At 38.0% G+C, this 15,621-nt stretch overlaps 1 protein-coding gene and 1 long non-coding RNA gene across 3 annotated transcripts; one reads left to right on the forward strand and one right to left on the reverse strand.

Annotated features, from left to right (window-relative positions):
* Positions 1-334: 334 nt before the first annotated feature.
* LOC103436636 (probable serine/threonine-protein kinase PBL8) lies at positions 335-7,289 on the forward strand. 2 transcript variants are annotated; one of them, XM_008375079.4, is made up of 11 exons: positions 335-738; positions 1,199-1,332; positions 1,762-1,859; positions 3,078-3,421; positions 4,148-4,597; positions 4,723-4,883; positions 5,766-5,842; positions 5,945-6,092; positions 6,234-6,383; positions 6,666-6,785; positions 6,869-7,289. In XM_008375079.4, exons 1-10 carry the CDS (start codon positions 567-569, stop codon positions 6,744-6,746), a joined length of 1,815 nt encoding a protein of 604 aa, XP_008373301.3. In that variant the 5' UTR covers positions 335-566; the 3' UTR covers positions 6,747-6,785; positions 6,869-7,289. The 2 variants fall into 2 exon arrangements, 1 of the variants encoding a protein (XP_008373301.3); XR_011581143.1 differs by having other exon boundaries at positions 436-738; positions 6,176-6,383.
* A 460-nt stretch (positions 7,290-7,749) lies between these two features.
* Positions 7,750-9,277, reverse strand: LOC114824732 (uncharacterized). The gene is made up of 3 exons (XR_003773019.2): positions 8,963-9,277; positions 8,472-8,548; positions 7,750-8,051 (listed from the first exon to the last, which is right to left on the reverse strand). It is a non-coding gene; the product is annotated as an uncharacterized lncRNA (long non-coding RNA).
* Positions 9,278-15,621: the final 6,344 nt, after the last annotated feature.

A 15,621-nucleotide genomic window follows, 5' to 3' on the forward strand; every position in this document is an offset into this window, starting at 1 on the left:
CACTTTCTATAAATGACAAAACCTTATAAAGTGATAAAATCTTTTGGAAATTGCCAATGTGGGACAAAGAAATTTCTACTCAAACTACTCAAATTTCCAACTCAATGATTTAGCAGTCCAAACACTAGCCGTTAATTGACCCAAAAAAAATTAAAACACCAGCCGTGAAAAAGCATATTCCAATACAGTGCCAGAGTTTCTCCATTGGCTCTATTGAAGAAGACGGCAACTTTCCCCCGCCATTTCCTTGGAATAGGCAAGAATATCCATGGCATATATTCCCGCTCTCCAAAGTGAATGCTTCGAAGCACAAAGAAAAAAAATGGAACAAAGTTTTGCCAGAACTCCAAACCAACACTTACCATTGGCCAACCAATCAAAATCCCTTTTAAGTTTAATCGTATACGGATTTCGATGCCATTTTTTCGATTTCGAACTGCTAAACCATTCCACATATCTTCCTTTAAATAGCACTTTCGATTTTCACCACCATAACATTAAAAAAGAAAGCTTCAAATTCAAGACCCAGTTTCCAATTGTTGTGTTGTGTGCGTGATATTCTGTAAATGGCGAGCCCTCTGACACCATCGCATGTTGTTATCGCCTATGACGCCACCAAGGACCGCGGCGTGCATGAGCTTACGCTCGCAATTGACAGTCTCCAGAAGAGGGGTGACGTTTTACATTCAGGGGATACCATCATTGTGCTTGGAGTTTTGCATAAGGTTGTCCACCCGAGTAAGTGTTTGATGAATTGGCCTTACTGAACTGCAATTTTTTTAATGGCTTTTTATCCTTGTTTTTTCCTAAAATGACATGAAATCTTTGATGGGGTTTTTAAGAAACTTCTCTTATCAATGCCTAACAACTTTTAAATTTCATATCATTAGTTGGATGGTTAATAAGATGTAAAAGGTGAAGGGTTTGTGTGAATCTATATTTGAATCTTACCTACTGGCAAATCTTTGCATTGTCAACATTGATCGTACGTACACATTCGAATCTTATCCATCTAATTATGGTGTATTTCTGCAAAATGCATCTGTGCTCGTATCGGTAACTTATGCTGTGTTATAACGATCACTGCTGTTATTTGATGGAACATCCCATAAACACATTACGAGCAGGAATTCAAAAACTACGTCTGCTTCTTTCTGACATGTGGTCTATGTGCTTCTTTTGTCTTTGTTTGGGGCAGTGGGATATAACACAAAACCATGCGTGGATTTTTTGGAAAACAGCATTCGTGCAGTGGAGGAAGAAGTTACAAAGAAAGTTGACATGTATGTTAACATGCTTCTTCAAAGTGCGGGAAAGTGTGAAGATCAAGGGGTAACATATTTATCTGAGGCTAAGAATTACTATTAAATGATTTGTAAAGTTGTGCGTTCGTTATGTCCCTGCCTAAACAGAGTGTTGGCTTTCCCTCAACCAGATGTGTCTCTACTCAAGACATCTTCTTTCCGAGACTGCAGAAAGTTCATTTTTCTTATCATGAATTCATGATATTAGCAAATCTTGCAATAATATGATGACATATCTAACAATTTGAGCTGAATGTTGTGTCACAATCTGAAAATTTGGGGTATGTTAGCATGCGTTTTGTACTACTTGTAACATAATAATTGACACGGTGACTATGGATGTGCCAGTTCTTTTTCCTACTTATAATGAGCATCATCGTCATTGTTAAGCTGAACATTAAGATTTGAATGCTGCTTCAATTTTTGCTCACCCTGCTAGTTTCCCTTTTATATTCAGGTCAGCATTGAAGTCAAAGTTACTGCTGGTTTTCCCGTTAAGCAGGTTATTTTGCAAGAGATTATGGCCTGCAATGCAGCTTGGGTTGTACTTGATAGGTAGTTCCTTACCTCTACTTGTGTGTATTAGATTTCACTTGAGTTACAGTTGATATCAGATCTGTATGTGCTGATTCATGACTTACGTCCCACCCATAAAGTCTATTCTTCACCCTTTTAGATGCTAAAACCATCTCTTACCCTATGGTTAAAACCTAACATTTTTAATGCAGAAAATTTAGGTTTTAAGCCAGAAATAGTTTTTCTGTTGCTACCCTTCTGGACTAATTTTTAGCCCGAGGTTATTAAAAAATAAATTTAGGATAATGTTTTCCTTAAAGTATTTTTTTTTTAAATAATTATGTAGACTATCCTAATTTAATTTTATGAACATTTTAACCTAAAAATATTTAAATTTCGATAAATATTGAAAAATCATTAAACCGACACCAGGAAACTCATGGAAAACTATGAAAGAGTATGAAATGCATGAAAGATTTTTTTTTTAATCACTTTAGCCGTTGAATTTAAATTTGGACTGTTAGATCTTTTGTTTTATTGTTGGATGTGATCATATTAGATTTTAACCGTTGAATTAATGAATTTATAAATATAAAACTAAAATAAAATACACATATATGGTGGGCTCTACTAACTTAGGGAGAATTCTGGCCTAAATTTGCCCTATAAATGAGTTTTGGGTTAAAACTCATATTTACCCCAGGGTTGGAGTTTAGAACCTAAAATTTGAGTTTTACTCCAAATATTGGAGTAGGTATGAATGGGAAAGGGATCCTTGCTTCAATGATGCTGCTATATTGCCATGTGATTGGAATGTTAAGTGAAAAATCATAGAATCTGGCCCTACACTATAAAGATCACTATTCTTTACCTCTGTTGTAAATCGTTCAGAGTACTCCATATTAGTGCTGAACCGCAAACCGTCATTATCCAATTAGTAAAAATAAATGGGCATCTTCAGATTATCGCTTAGAGATTAATTGCCTACTTAAACTACGAATCATTAAACGCATAGGGCCAAATTAGGCTTATAAGTGAGAGGTTCGAATTTCGTGAATGACGAATTTGATACTAAACTAGGTTACCCATTGTGTAGCTTAACCGAATTCCCCCTCCCTTAGTGTATATCGATTTACTAAAAAAAAAAAAATCATTGAACGTGATATTTTTTTTCAAATTAAAGATTTTCCTTTTCTTTTTTGAATTCTCTTTTCTGTTCGAATTAGCTTCAATTGTAACTCACAGAGCTTATCACAGGCACCTTAGACGGGATTTGACGTTCTACCTGAAGCAGATACCGTGCAAGGTTGCAATAATTCAAGATAGCTTGGCTGTGGAAGTTGTGAGACCTCATACAACGGATGAAACTGATACTATAGAACACAAATTGTTTTTTTCTTTGTCCAAGCCCGTTCCTCTATCCAATCAAGGTAACGAAAACAATGAACCACTCATCACTTGCGGAAGCTGCCCTGTATCCATTGATTCACCAGAAAGCTCTGAGATTCTGAAAAATCACTTTGTAACTTCACCTACATTTAAGTTACGAGACTACGGTACTTTATTGAATCTAGGGTCTTCCTCTAAGCAAGAAAATTCAGGTCAGAATCTTGTCATATTCCTTTCTACAAAATGCTTTACAAATACAAGATATATACTGTTGATTCTGCTGTAAGGATTTCATCTGAGCTGTAATATCCATGCATTAAATCTTAGCCATCTTTGAACTTTTGGTAGGGAGTTTCGTCATGTGATACAAACCTCAAATGAGGAAAGTTTTTTATGCTCTATGATCTATCTAGATTTTAAAATATTAAAATTATCAGTCCGTATCCTTTGCTTGTTTTATGTGAATATTAAGGCATAAGTATCTCACTATGTAGGTAGCAAAGCAAGAACTTTTTCTTGGTTTCTTCAATATTTGGAGTTAACACTTTTTATAAGTCTCTCGTCAAAATGGTCAAGACTGGTAATATGTCACATTTGAAGAAGAATAAGGTTACTCTATTTCATCGATTGAATCACATAGATTCATACGGTTACTAGAAAAAACTGGACTTTCTAACTATCTACATCATTCAGTTTGACATCAAGTAAGTGAAAGCCTTACATCAAACATATATGCCAAGCTAGTCCACTGAAAGGATGACAGGAACATAGTTCTGTTTTTTAACAAAGAAGTTCTTGATGCCTTCTTTCATGTTCATCTTAGCTTAAAAAAACTCACTGCATCAAGGTGTTAGTAGTGACAAAGTATGACTTTAGTAATGACCAGGGTTGTAGCACTCACAACTGTACAATTTGAGACTATATTTTATGTTTTTCAGGTGTTCAAACCAAAGCAGACAATATACCATCCACTGTTCCTCAAAAAATCCAGAAGCAAAATAACGCCTTACGAGAAAGATGCTCAGATGCCCCAATTCTGTGTTCCAGATGCGGAACAAGGACTGAAATGTATGTCAAAGATTCCATGACATTCAGCTACTCAGAGATACAGCTTGCAACAAATGATTTTTCCAAGGAAAACTTATTAGGAGAAGGTGGATATGGTCATGTGTATAAAGGTGAGCTCAAGGACGGACAGCAGATTGCAGCAAAAGTGCGAAAAGAAGCAAGTACACAAGGATTTAAGGAATTTCACTCTGAGGTTTATGTCTTGAGTTTTGCACGCCATAAGAACATTGTCATGCTGTTGGGTTATTGTTGCAAGGAGAACCTAAATATCTTGGTTTATGAATATATTTGCCACAATTCTCTTGAATGGCATTTATTTGGTAAACTTCTGTTAAAATTTTCCCCAGTATTTTTCTTTTTTCAACACTGTTAGTTCTTATGTTGATACTATATGGACATGATAAGTGCATCTTCTTTCGCTAATTCTTATTGGCTATATTTGTAGATGAAAAAGCAGCAGCTCTTGAGTGGCACCAAAGACATTCTATTGCCATTGGAACTGCAAAAGGATTGCGTTTCCTACACGAAGAATGTCGTGGAGGTCCTATAATTCATAGAGACACGCGTCCAAGCAATATCCTGCTAACACATGATTATGTTCCTATGGTAAATTCATAGGAAAACTAATGAAAATGAATTGAAAACTTAGAATTGTAACGATAATGACAAAATAAAGGGTAAAGTGAATAGTACCATAATAAAAATTTTAGTGTAAAAATGTGATTTTTCATTAAAGTAAACAGTACCGGAAGTTTTTCGTTAAAGTTCTCTAAATTAATTGCCATATTTTGTATGTTTGTCTCTTTATGAGGTCCTTTGAAGAAATGCATAGTGCTCATTTAAATTTCTGGTTTATCAATATGCTCAAGATTTGGTTAGCGGGTAGTGATGTTAATAAATTAAAGTTCCTCTAAGAATCTGGTTGGGTAGTCTTGGTGCCCTCCAGATTTGTGGTAAAAATCTAGAGTCATCTGCATAGTCCTATGCTAATGAGCTGCAAAACTTCTAGGAATTATGTATTTTTATTTTTCTTTCTAGCGAGCAGCTCTTTGCACTTGAAAAAAAGTCGTCTTTCAGTTCTCACAGTATAAATAGTAATGACTATTTTGGAGTGCTGATAACAATTCTCTTCTTTTGATATGCGAAAATGTAGGTTGTGGTGCATGAAACACTTTTGTTGTTTCAGATGGAGTATTGATATGTAAAAATTAGGAACTAGTAGATACCTATGACCCAGAATACTGAGGACTTGTATATTACAAATATTACTGGTTCTCTTTTTTTTTTTCCTTCCCTTCTTTTTCTTTTGTTTATTTAATTTTTACGTTTTTCATTTCTGGCTTCTACTTTTGTTCGACTTTGGAGTATAATCTTTCGTTTTCGTCTCTGAGAAGAATAGGTTTTGAGTGCAAGATCTGACTAGTTATTATCAAAGATCTGAAGACTACGAAAACTATTCTAGCTAATTGAATGATTTTCTAAACTCAGTTAGGTGATTTTGGCTTAGCCAAATGGAAGACAACGGGTGATGACACTGACCCGACAAGGATAATTGGCACACTAGGGTGAGGACTTCTATACGCTTTTTCCTACATTTGATTTCACACTCTACATTCTCTGGTATTGGTAACTTTCACTAAACTAGTGCAAGTTTTTGGTCCTTGTAGCTACCTTGCTCCAGAGTATGCGGAGAACGGTATTGTTTCTGTACGGACAGATGTATATGCCTTTGGTATGGTTCTGTTACAACTAATAACCGGCCGCAAGATTATTGATTCAAATGGAGAAGGGAAAGTTCAATCCCTACGGGAGTGGGTATGTTGGACTTCATGATGTGTTTTTTCATCTTATTTTATGGCAAAAGGGCACAAAGAAAAACCATTTTTTACTCGTTGCAGAAACAGCTGTGCTTTATTCTCGGGTTCCAACTAATTAGTCCATATCTGCAAATTTTAGGCAGAACCAATAATCCAGAGGCTAGCACTACATGAACTCATTGATCTTCGTTTAGGAGATTCGTATGAGACATATGGAGTGTACCTTATGGCTAAAGCCGCATACTTATGCATACAAAGAAGTCCTGAAATGCGTCCATCAATGGGAGAGGTAATCAAAATTTTACCCATGTGGTTCTTATTATTTGTGGGAACTGTTAATGAAGTTGGTGCAAGATCAAATGATATACTCTAACCTGGTATGACAACAATGTGAACCGCCTTTCTCAAAAATGAAAAATACATGCTCATGAAACACACATTAGATATATGTTGTGGCGTTGGTAGTTAGAAATACCACTGCGTAAACTGAGATCTGTGTATATCTTAGTACAAATGTCTCCATGCTGCATTTCAAATTTCAATATGGACTTCACAGATTTCCTTCCAACAGGTTGTCCGTGTTCTTGAAGGTGAAAGTGACAATTTCCACCACCTAGGAGTGCGCTTTGTACCTGAACAGCATACAAAGTGAAGGATCCAGCGGCGCAGTTTAGTTTCATTTTTGCAGATGGTATTGCTGTTTATATTCTTATGTCCACTGTTTTTAGCTTCTCATGTGCAATCTAACTAATGCTTCATTTGATTCTGTCTCAGTTCGCCCTACCTTCTGAAGGGGAAAGCGCCCATTTCTACATTCCAGGATAGCAATTCTACCTTGATGAAGACAATGGCACACTTTATTCTTTCGTCTGACGGCTGAACGTATTTTTTTTCCTGTTTTCCTTGAAGATGGCTGTAGCTTCTCACATAGTTCATCATTTTCCTTCAACCGGGCCAAGGGGATTGGTTTTTCATGGTTTCAACAAAGGAGACATTGTTTGTAAGGCCTTGAAAACTTGAACATGTCGTGGAGTTTGGCTTAGACAAACAGTAAGTTTGTCTTATGATGCCTTCTCTAAGAATAAGATTTTTTCATCTAAATAATGGATCATGAGTTTACTCTCCACTAGTTTTGTAAAAACAACTCCATATACTCTAGGGATTTATGGCATGTAATCTAAATTATTATGTCCAAGACTTTGTGGTTGTTGCATTAAATTAGATTAATCAACAAAAGATTGCACCTTTATTAGCAGGAAGTTTTAGTTCTTAAATGAAATTCAATCGATCAAGTGATATGTAATTCGCACTATAAAATAGTAATTTTGCATGTTATAATGGAGAAAATAACGAAGGAAGAAATTCATGGTGACTATATTGAAATTTTTCCTGAGCAAGATGTTTTTGTCGACAGTCTAAACTCCAAAGTAGAAAAATGGTTCACAACAATCACACAACTTCCTCCAAATCTTAGCACAACCGGATTTCAACTCAAGGTTTACCTTAGGATTAGACTTAGAAATACAATGTTAAGAGACAATTTATTTTAGTATTGTTTTGGACAACGTTGAATGAGAAGTTACTTTGCAGTATATGTTTTACTCTTATGCAATAATACATTAGTAAATAAGGGTGTAATAGTAGTACATTTTAAATAAAATAAAAATCATATATACACTTGTATTACATTTAATCCAAACCAAGAATAAAAGAAAATTTACTCTCTGTTCGATAGAATACAAAAACATGCATCTATAAGCATGCACTATTGTATGATTCTGTCTTGAGGGTCTAATTTATGAATCTTTGAAAGACACTTCAAACTAATAAGCAAGGTAACAACATCAACTTTTGGCTATCACATCTTAACGGTAGACACTTCAAAACAATAATTTGATCTCCACACCAGCCACTAGTACCATTATTAATCAGAACTTAGAAGCAGCTTGTCCTGCATCTGCATAATATACACAACCGTGATTTGATTCATAAGAAAAAGGAAACTCCATGCTACTTATTCTCTTTTCATATTTTGGTAGATAAAACTCCATGCTACTTATTTTTTTGTTTTAAATTTATTTTGGTGGTTCATAAGAAAATGAAACTCCATGCTACTTACCCTTACAATATTCTTTTCAAATTTGCATCTCACCATTGAATTTTTTTATAAAGAGAGATGATTAATTAAGTGGGATAATGTGGAAAGAAAGTGATGAAAAATATCATGAAGAAGAAAGATGCAATAATAAGATATAAACTTCAATTTGTTATTGATGTTTGGTAAAAGAATTGAAAAGCTTAAATAAATAAAAGAAAAAGCATATTTATGCATGCGTGTGTGCAATACAGGAATAAAGAAACACTGATGGTCTTTTACCTTGGTAGTGACTAATTTTGCAGTCACATTCATCTGTGTGCAATGCAGTAAAAGTAAGCATCCGCCTTTTTTCCTTCCTGCTAGAAAAGATGGATAAATATAAATAACCATTAACCATAGTCCAGATAAAAGGGAAGATTTAAAATGCATATATTCAAACTATATAACTTAATTAAGATGAGAGGAGAATTGAAAGCATTGTCAATGAAAATTACAGACCAATCTAACTAAAAGTACAATAACCTTGAGTAACATTAATTAAGATGAGAGGAGAATTGAAAGCATCGACAATGAAAATTACAGAACAATCTAACTAAAAGTACAAGTGTAGTCCAAAAAACAACACAATCAAAATCAACGAAGAATGAAACCCAAAAGTACAATCAGGTAAAATAAAACACTGGATAAACCCTGAAAAATCTAAAAACCATTGCAGAGTCAGAGTGATGAGTATTTATGTTCAATAGTAGAAAAGAAATTTCACCACTTGCCTGATTCTGATTACTTGATGAGGTTGCAAAGTGGGGATTTGGACCTTGCTGCTAGATAACAGCCAGGCTGTTCAATGAAAACCCATGAATAAGCTCGTCTGTGTTAACCTTTTCGTCCGCTCCCTGCAATAGGTTTGTATATATTTCAAAATCAAAGCTCAAGATAGAGGGGAAAAGTAGACAAAAAAATGGATTAACAAAAACAATTAATTCCCAATAATATGAAATCAAACGCCAAGAACACAAAAGAGATGGGGTAAAAAAAATAAAAAACTAAATATCCGATAGACTGAGATGAGTCAATTTTTGTGTCATGGAGAAAGATACATGCCAAACGTAACTGCTCATAGCAATTTCAAAAAATGATGCCATGTTTGTCACATCTCGGCCCGGGGGCCCCACCACATCCTGGGCTGTACTTCGCCGTAACACGAAGTCCGTTTTGGGTCCCGACCATACCTTCACGGTTTTGTTTCTAGGAACTCACATGAGAACTTCTCAATGGATCACCCATCCTGGGAATGCTCTCGTGCGAACTTGCTTAACTTCGAAGTTCCGATGGAACCCGAAGCTAGTGAGCTCCCAAAAAGTCTCGTGCTAAGAAGAGATGAGAATATACATATAAGGCTTACATGATCCACTCTCCTGGATGATGTGGGATGTTACAACGTTCATCCTCTCCCCTTGTGAATGGTTTTGCCATTTTATAGTTTGGATTATCTCCTTTTTGATAGGAGCATGTTTATGCGACTTAGTTAGCTTGTTTCTTGGCATTTATGTTGTTAGTTCGTAGTTATTTTAGTATTTTAAGCTACTTTCGTGTGTTTGTAGGTCCAAAGGGTTAATGTGGCAAAGAAGTGCATTTTGGAGCATTTTGGAGCATTTTTGGGCATGGAATGAATGGTATATGCTTGGAGCAAAAGGAATGGACGAAATTTGAAGTTTGTACACTATCCTCTCCCTATAAATAACCATTTTAGCACACTCATTTCACCCAACACATCTATTCACCTACCACTACATCCACTAAATCCACCCACTACACCTATTACATCCACTCACTACACCCATTACATCCACTCATTACCAAACACTCATCCACTACACCCATTACATCCACTCATTACCAAACATTCACCCACTACACCCATTACATCCACTCATTACCACAACCCACTACACCCATTACATCTACTCATTACCAAACTCATTACCAAACATCCACCCACTACACCCATTACATCCCCACATTACCACAACCCACTACACCCATTACATCCACTCATTACCAAACATCCACTCATTACCACAACATTCACCCACTACAACCATTACATCCACTTATTACAACTCCATACACTCCTCTCCCTAGCCTATAAATACATCCACCCTTCACCATAATTTGGGGGCCATCATCCAAAGACACCACATCATCTACACAACTCTCCACCCTTCACCATAACTCACCTATATCCATCCACCACCACAAGAGACCATCCATTCACCACTCACACCTTGGTGCCACATATTTGCAAGGAAGGAGGATTGCTTGGAGTTGTGCTAGTCATTCAATTTGGATTGCTGGAGCATTCTAGGTGTATTCTACTTTGGTTATCAATGTTTAATTTCAATTGTTTCTGTTTAATTGCAAGTATGAGGAACTAAACCTCTTTTGGCGAGAGGAGAATTCGAAACCATGAATATATTTGCAATATGAATTGATTTCTTCCAATTGTGATTTGATAAGTTGTGATTGCAATTCAATTATCTATTTTATTCATAACGGATTTGTGTATGTTTATTAAGGATGCATACTTAGTTTTCATGCATGAATTTGATGCTAGGATATAAATAAGTTTCACCTAATCGTTACAAGTTTATATTCATGAGTAGTGAAGGTTGCTTGTCACAGTCGCGTTAATTGAATTCTTGGCAAACGTATCATGCATTCATAGTTACAATTGCCTCGTCAACGCTTATGATTTTCATGGAACGTAATGATCTTTAATTGTATCTCTATTATGCATTCATATAGGGGACTTTTAGAGAATGATTTGGGTTGTCGCATGCATTCATCCAATTCAATGAGTAAAGGAAAATCTGAGGGTTAATTTGTGCATCACGGTTAATTTGGGGTGTTGAGTATCATAGTTTATTGAAAAGCAATTGGAGATTGATTTGTATGCAAGTGTGTCATGTGTGGAGAAATACCTTCTAGCTAGCCCATCATCCATCCAAAACAACCAATTTCGTGCAAATCTGTTTAGTTTTAGTTTCTGTTTTGTTTTACTTTATTTTCGTCCAAAACCCAATTCCCCTTTACTTTAGTGTGTCTAATTAGTTAGAATCTGTTTTAGTTTGTGTTTTTAAGTGTTTTGAGTCTATAGAGTCTAGTTAAGTGTTTTTAAGTTTCTTTTTGTAAGTCAGTTTAGTTTAGATTAGCAATCCCTCATAATCCCCGGTCCAGAACGATCCCTACTTATACATATACTACAATTGTCAAAAGAGGGTTTAATTTGAGTGCTTAACTTTCATCGCATCACTTTTTCTATTTGTTTTAATTTGTTTTTGTTGCCATTATCTTTTATCTCTCTCTCCTCTCCATAACTGCTAACCTTTTAGAGGATAATTATCATGATTTTTTAAAATTTAATTATCATGTTTTGTTTCAACACGGTTTCTGTCACGCCCTGATCCTAACATACGTCCAGGATCAGCACGTGACGTCACTAAATACCCATATATCCAACAAACCTCGCTTTCGGGATATGTACAAAGTATAATTCAAGATCCAAATGCATAATAATTTTTCGTATACTTTATGGTTGCATCTAACCTCCTCGTTAGACTGTCTACGTATTCTCAATAGGGATCAAGCCATTTGTAGTTCACATTCGCTACAATTCGACATATATCACAGTCCGTTCAAGCCGAAAGGCACAACATTCTCAATCAATTATTTGGACTTGACAAGCATGATTTATTCGATTCAAGCTACATAACGGACCCATATGACAATCAAGGTTTCTATTTCATCCATCATATAAATCACTAAGTTTCAACAAAAAATCACAATTCATAGCATGTAATATATCAAAGAATCAACAAAGCACAACAGTACCCTCTAGTCGCATTGATCACTGATCTAATCGTATTAATAACAATCATATTCAACATCATTCCACAATCACCTTAAGTAACCCATTCCATGAATCAAGGAGACACGATTGTAGAGCCAAAAATAATCACAAGGCGACACGTGGATTTTTGGTAAAAAGGACAAAGTTACCCCTGAGACACACCGGTTGTCCTACGCGCGAGCAGTGGACAATCATTCTTTAATCAAGCCAAGAGTGTCCAAAAAAGGTAACCAATTCCAAATTATCTCATCCATCCTCATCTTAGGTAATTACTTCATAACCTACAAATTATTCCATATAAATGGAGATTAATTGGCTAATTAATGGATTAATTCTTAATTAATCCATTAATCACCAATTAAATCACCTATTTTCATACAAAAAACCTCTAAGGGCTGGCCACCTCCATTCCCTATATATATGACCCTATTTTTCTAAAAAAAGGAGGTCCACACTCTTGCAAAACTCCCAAAAACTCTCCAAATACTTTTCTCTCTAAATTCTAACTTTGGCATCGGAGGTTCTTCGGCCAAAGCCCCCCATTCATCGTGGGCGCGTGAGGCTCTTGGCCTTGACCTAAGGTGTTGATTGTTTTGTAGGTGCAATTTTGTCCAAGAAGAAGAAGGTGGAAATTTGCACCCACATATTGGTGCTTTCATTGAGAGTTGAAATTCACACTCGTAGAAGACTCTCGCATAAAAAGGTTTTTTTCTCTATTTTCTAGTCCACTTGTATTTTTCGTATGTTCTTATTATTAGAATTTTTTATTTGCAAAGATTATATGATAAAACAAAAAAGAGAAATACAATGGCTAGAAATTTAGAAAACTCCATGAGTGAAAATTCTAATATGCAAGAAATGGGACCGCAGCGATCCACAAGACTAAATGTGATCCTATGGGGAGCTGCACCACCACCACGAGGTTCCACCACGGGAATCACCTTGATGGCCACTATGGTGGCCACCCGCGGCGAGGTCCATGGCACCACTACCACGACCCAAGCCATGCCACCAAAGCAAGCCTAAGCCGTGTCATCCAAGGCCCACGACACCAAGGCTATGACCCAAGCCATGTCACTCCAAGCCCAACGCGTTGCAAGTAGAGCTCAAGCCTCGCACCTATGTGCATCACACGCCGAGTAGCCCACTTTCGTGGCCCAGCCTACTCTCGCCGAGTAGCCTACTCTCGTGGCCCAGCTTGCTCCCGCCAAGCAGCCTGCTTTCGTGGCCCAACCTGCTCCTGCAGAGCAGCCTACTTTTACGGCACAGCCTGCTATTATGGCCCAACCTACTCCCGCGGCCCAGTCTACTTCGTGGCCTTCCAAGCAGCCCAAGTCGGCCAAAAACTAACTCAACCATCCGGACCTACCATTGAGCCGGGGGCATTTTCACCACATTTCTCTGCGGATTTGACATTTCCTAACTCAAATCTCGCGCTCGGAGTCTACCACCCTTCCACTGCTTAAGGAGGCACATTCCTTCCAAGCTCTTCCAATCCAAATGGCGAACAACACTTGTCTTGACAAGTCATAGAGTTGACAAGCGCCCTAGCACAGCAGACGACCTTGGTGAACCAGCTCTTGCAGTGCACCAAGATGTAACGTGCCCCAAATGAGGTGTCCCAATGTAGGACAAGAGCAGATGAAGAACCTTCAAGCAGCATCCCGGCAAGCAGCCACTTGACCATCCACGAACTGAGCGTTTGGGCAGAGTACACTCCAGATTGAGCCCCCGAGATAGTGTATACTCTCGTCTTAGCGTGCAGAGGAGCGTGCATTCTCGACTAGGCCCACGGATGAGCATACACTCACGGTTGAGGACACACTCCAATAATACATGAGCAGCCTTCCAAACGAAGTATTCATTCGCGGCTAGGCCCGTAAGGAGTATCCTCCACATCACATCGGAGCAGGCAGCACAGCAGATGGAAAGAAGCAGTCACTCAATCAAGCTCAAGTTCAACCAGCAGCCTGTGAGTTACACGCTCACTTGCAAGAAACATACTACACCCACCGCAGCCGCAGCATAGACGAGTCGAACATATGGAAGAACAGTTTAGACCAACACATCACGATTGGAGGCAGTCGAAAGCTCTGCCACCCCAACAAAGGAAAATTCAGGAAGAAGTAGAAAGGCTCCAGACCAAGCCTCAAAAGGGCACAAGATGAAGCACCTAATGATGGCGCAATAATTCAAGGAGCAGCTCACTGCGCTTACACCCTTACGTGGGTTCCATAAGCAGTTCGAAGTCTCAAGCAGTTCGCCAAACAAGACCTCGCAGCCTGAGGATTATTTCAGTTATCCAGCAGTCCAGCTTTCCTCAGCTGCACTCACGACAACGACTTCCATGCTCTCTAGTGCGAGAGGGTAAACCAATTCCCCAACACCTATATGGGTCTGCTCTCCAGTGCGATAGGATAAACTAATTGCTCTTCAGTGCGAAAAGGGTAAACCAATTCCCTAACACTCATATGGGTTTGCTCTCCAGTGCGAGAGGATAAACTAATTGCTCTCAAGTGCGAGAGGGTAAACCAATTCCCTGACACCCAAAATGGTCTGCTCTCCAGTGCGAGAGGATAAACTAATTGCTCTCTAGTGCGAGAAGGTAAACCAATTCCCCAATACCCAAAAGGGTATGCTCTCTAGTGCGAGAGGGTAAACCAATTCCCCGACACCCATATGGGTTTGCTCTCCAGTGCGAGATGATAAACTAATTGCTCTCCAGTGCAAGAGGGTAAAACAATTCCCTGACACCCATATGAGTTTGCTCTCCAGTGCGAGAGGATAAACTAATTGCTCTCCAATACAAGAGGGTAAAACTAATTGCTCTCCAGTGCGAGAAGGTAAACTAAATCCCTGACACCCATCTGGGTAAGCTCTCCAGTGCGAGAAGGCCACATAGTTCAAAAGATTGAATGCTTAAAGATCAACTAAGCAACAAATGGTTAAGGGGAAACATCCACTTTTACACTTAACAGTTCACTCATCCGACACTTCATCTTCAGCAACTCTGATCTTGGTAGCTTCATCCTTGACCGCTCTATCTATGGCAGTTGAAAAATCAAACTCAAGCAGTTTCCTCATTTTCAACAGACGGCCTAGACATGGCAGCCCAAACAATTTCCTATTCCATGCCACTTCCTCGGCCCATGCCGAACCAATCCTTGGCTTCAATCAAGCCGAGCTGCTCAAGTAATGGCCCCTGCCATATCACCTCCTTGGCCCATGCCAAGCTGACTCCTGGCCCCTGCCAGCCGACGTGCCGTACCACCCCGACGACTGCCCTGTGGCAGCACCACCTAAGAAGAAAACAAGAAGAAATTAAGTTTTTATTACATTGGTGCGGTACAGAGAAGACAAAGAAAGCAACGAAAAATGATCATTTACACGGGCAAGATGTAGAAAATTGCTAGAGGAAGGGGAACAAATATCCTCTAAGCTCTTTCTCTCTCTCTATCTTGTAGGGTAGAATAAATCACTCTCCAAAGTTGATTTAATAACCCACTTAACGTGGACTTA

The sequence above is a fragment of the Malus domestica genome, chromosome 05, assembly GCF_042453785.1.
Source record: "Malus domestica chromosome 05, GDT2T_hap1".
NCBI lineage: Eukaryota > Viridiplantae > Streptophyta > Magnoliopsida > Rosales > Rosaceae > Malus > Malus domestica.

What these genes read in the sequence shown, in the direction of transcription:
- LOC103436636 (XM_008375079.4), top strand. Translation starts at nt 567, where the DNA reads ATGGCGAGCCCTCTGACACCATCGCATGTTGTTATCGCCTATGACGCC. An exon ending in AGGATAATTGGCACACTAGG is followed by an intron (nt 5,843 to 5,944) that starts GTGAGGACTTCT and finishes TGGTCCTTGTAG; the next exon opens with CTACCTTGCTCCAGAGTATG. An exon ending in TTCAATCCCTACGGGAGTGG is followed by an intron (nt 6,093 to 6,233) that starts GTATGTTGGACT and finishes TGCAAATTTTAG; the next exon opens with GCAGAACCAATAATCCAGAG.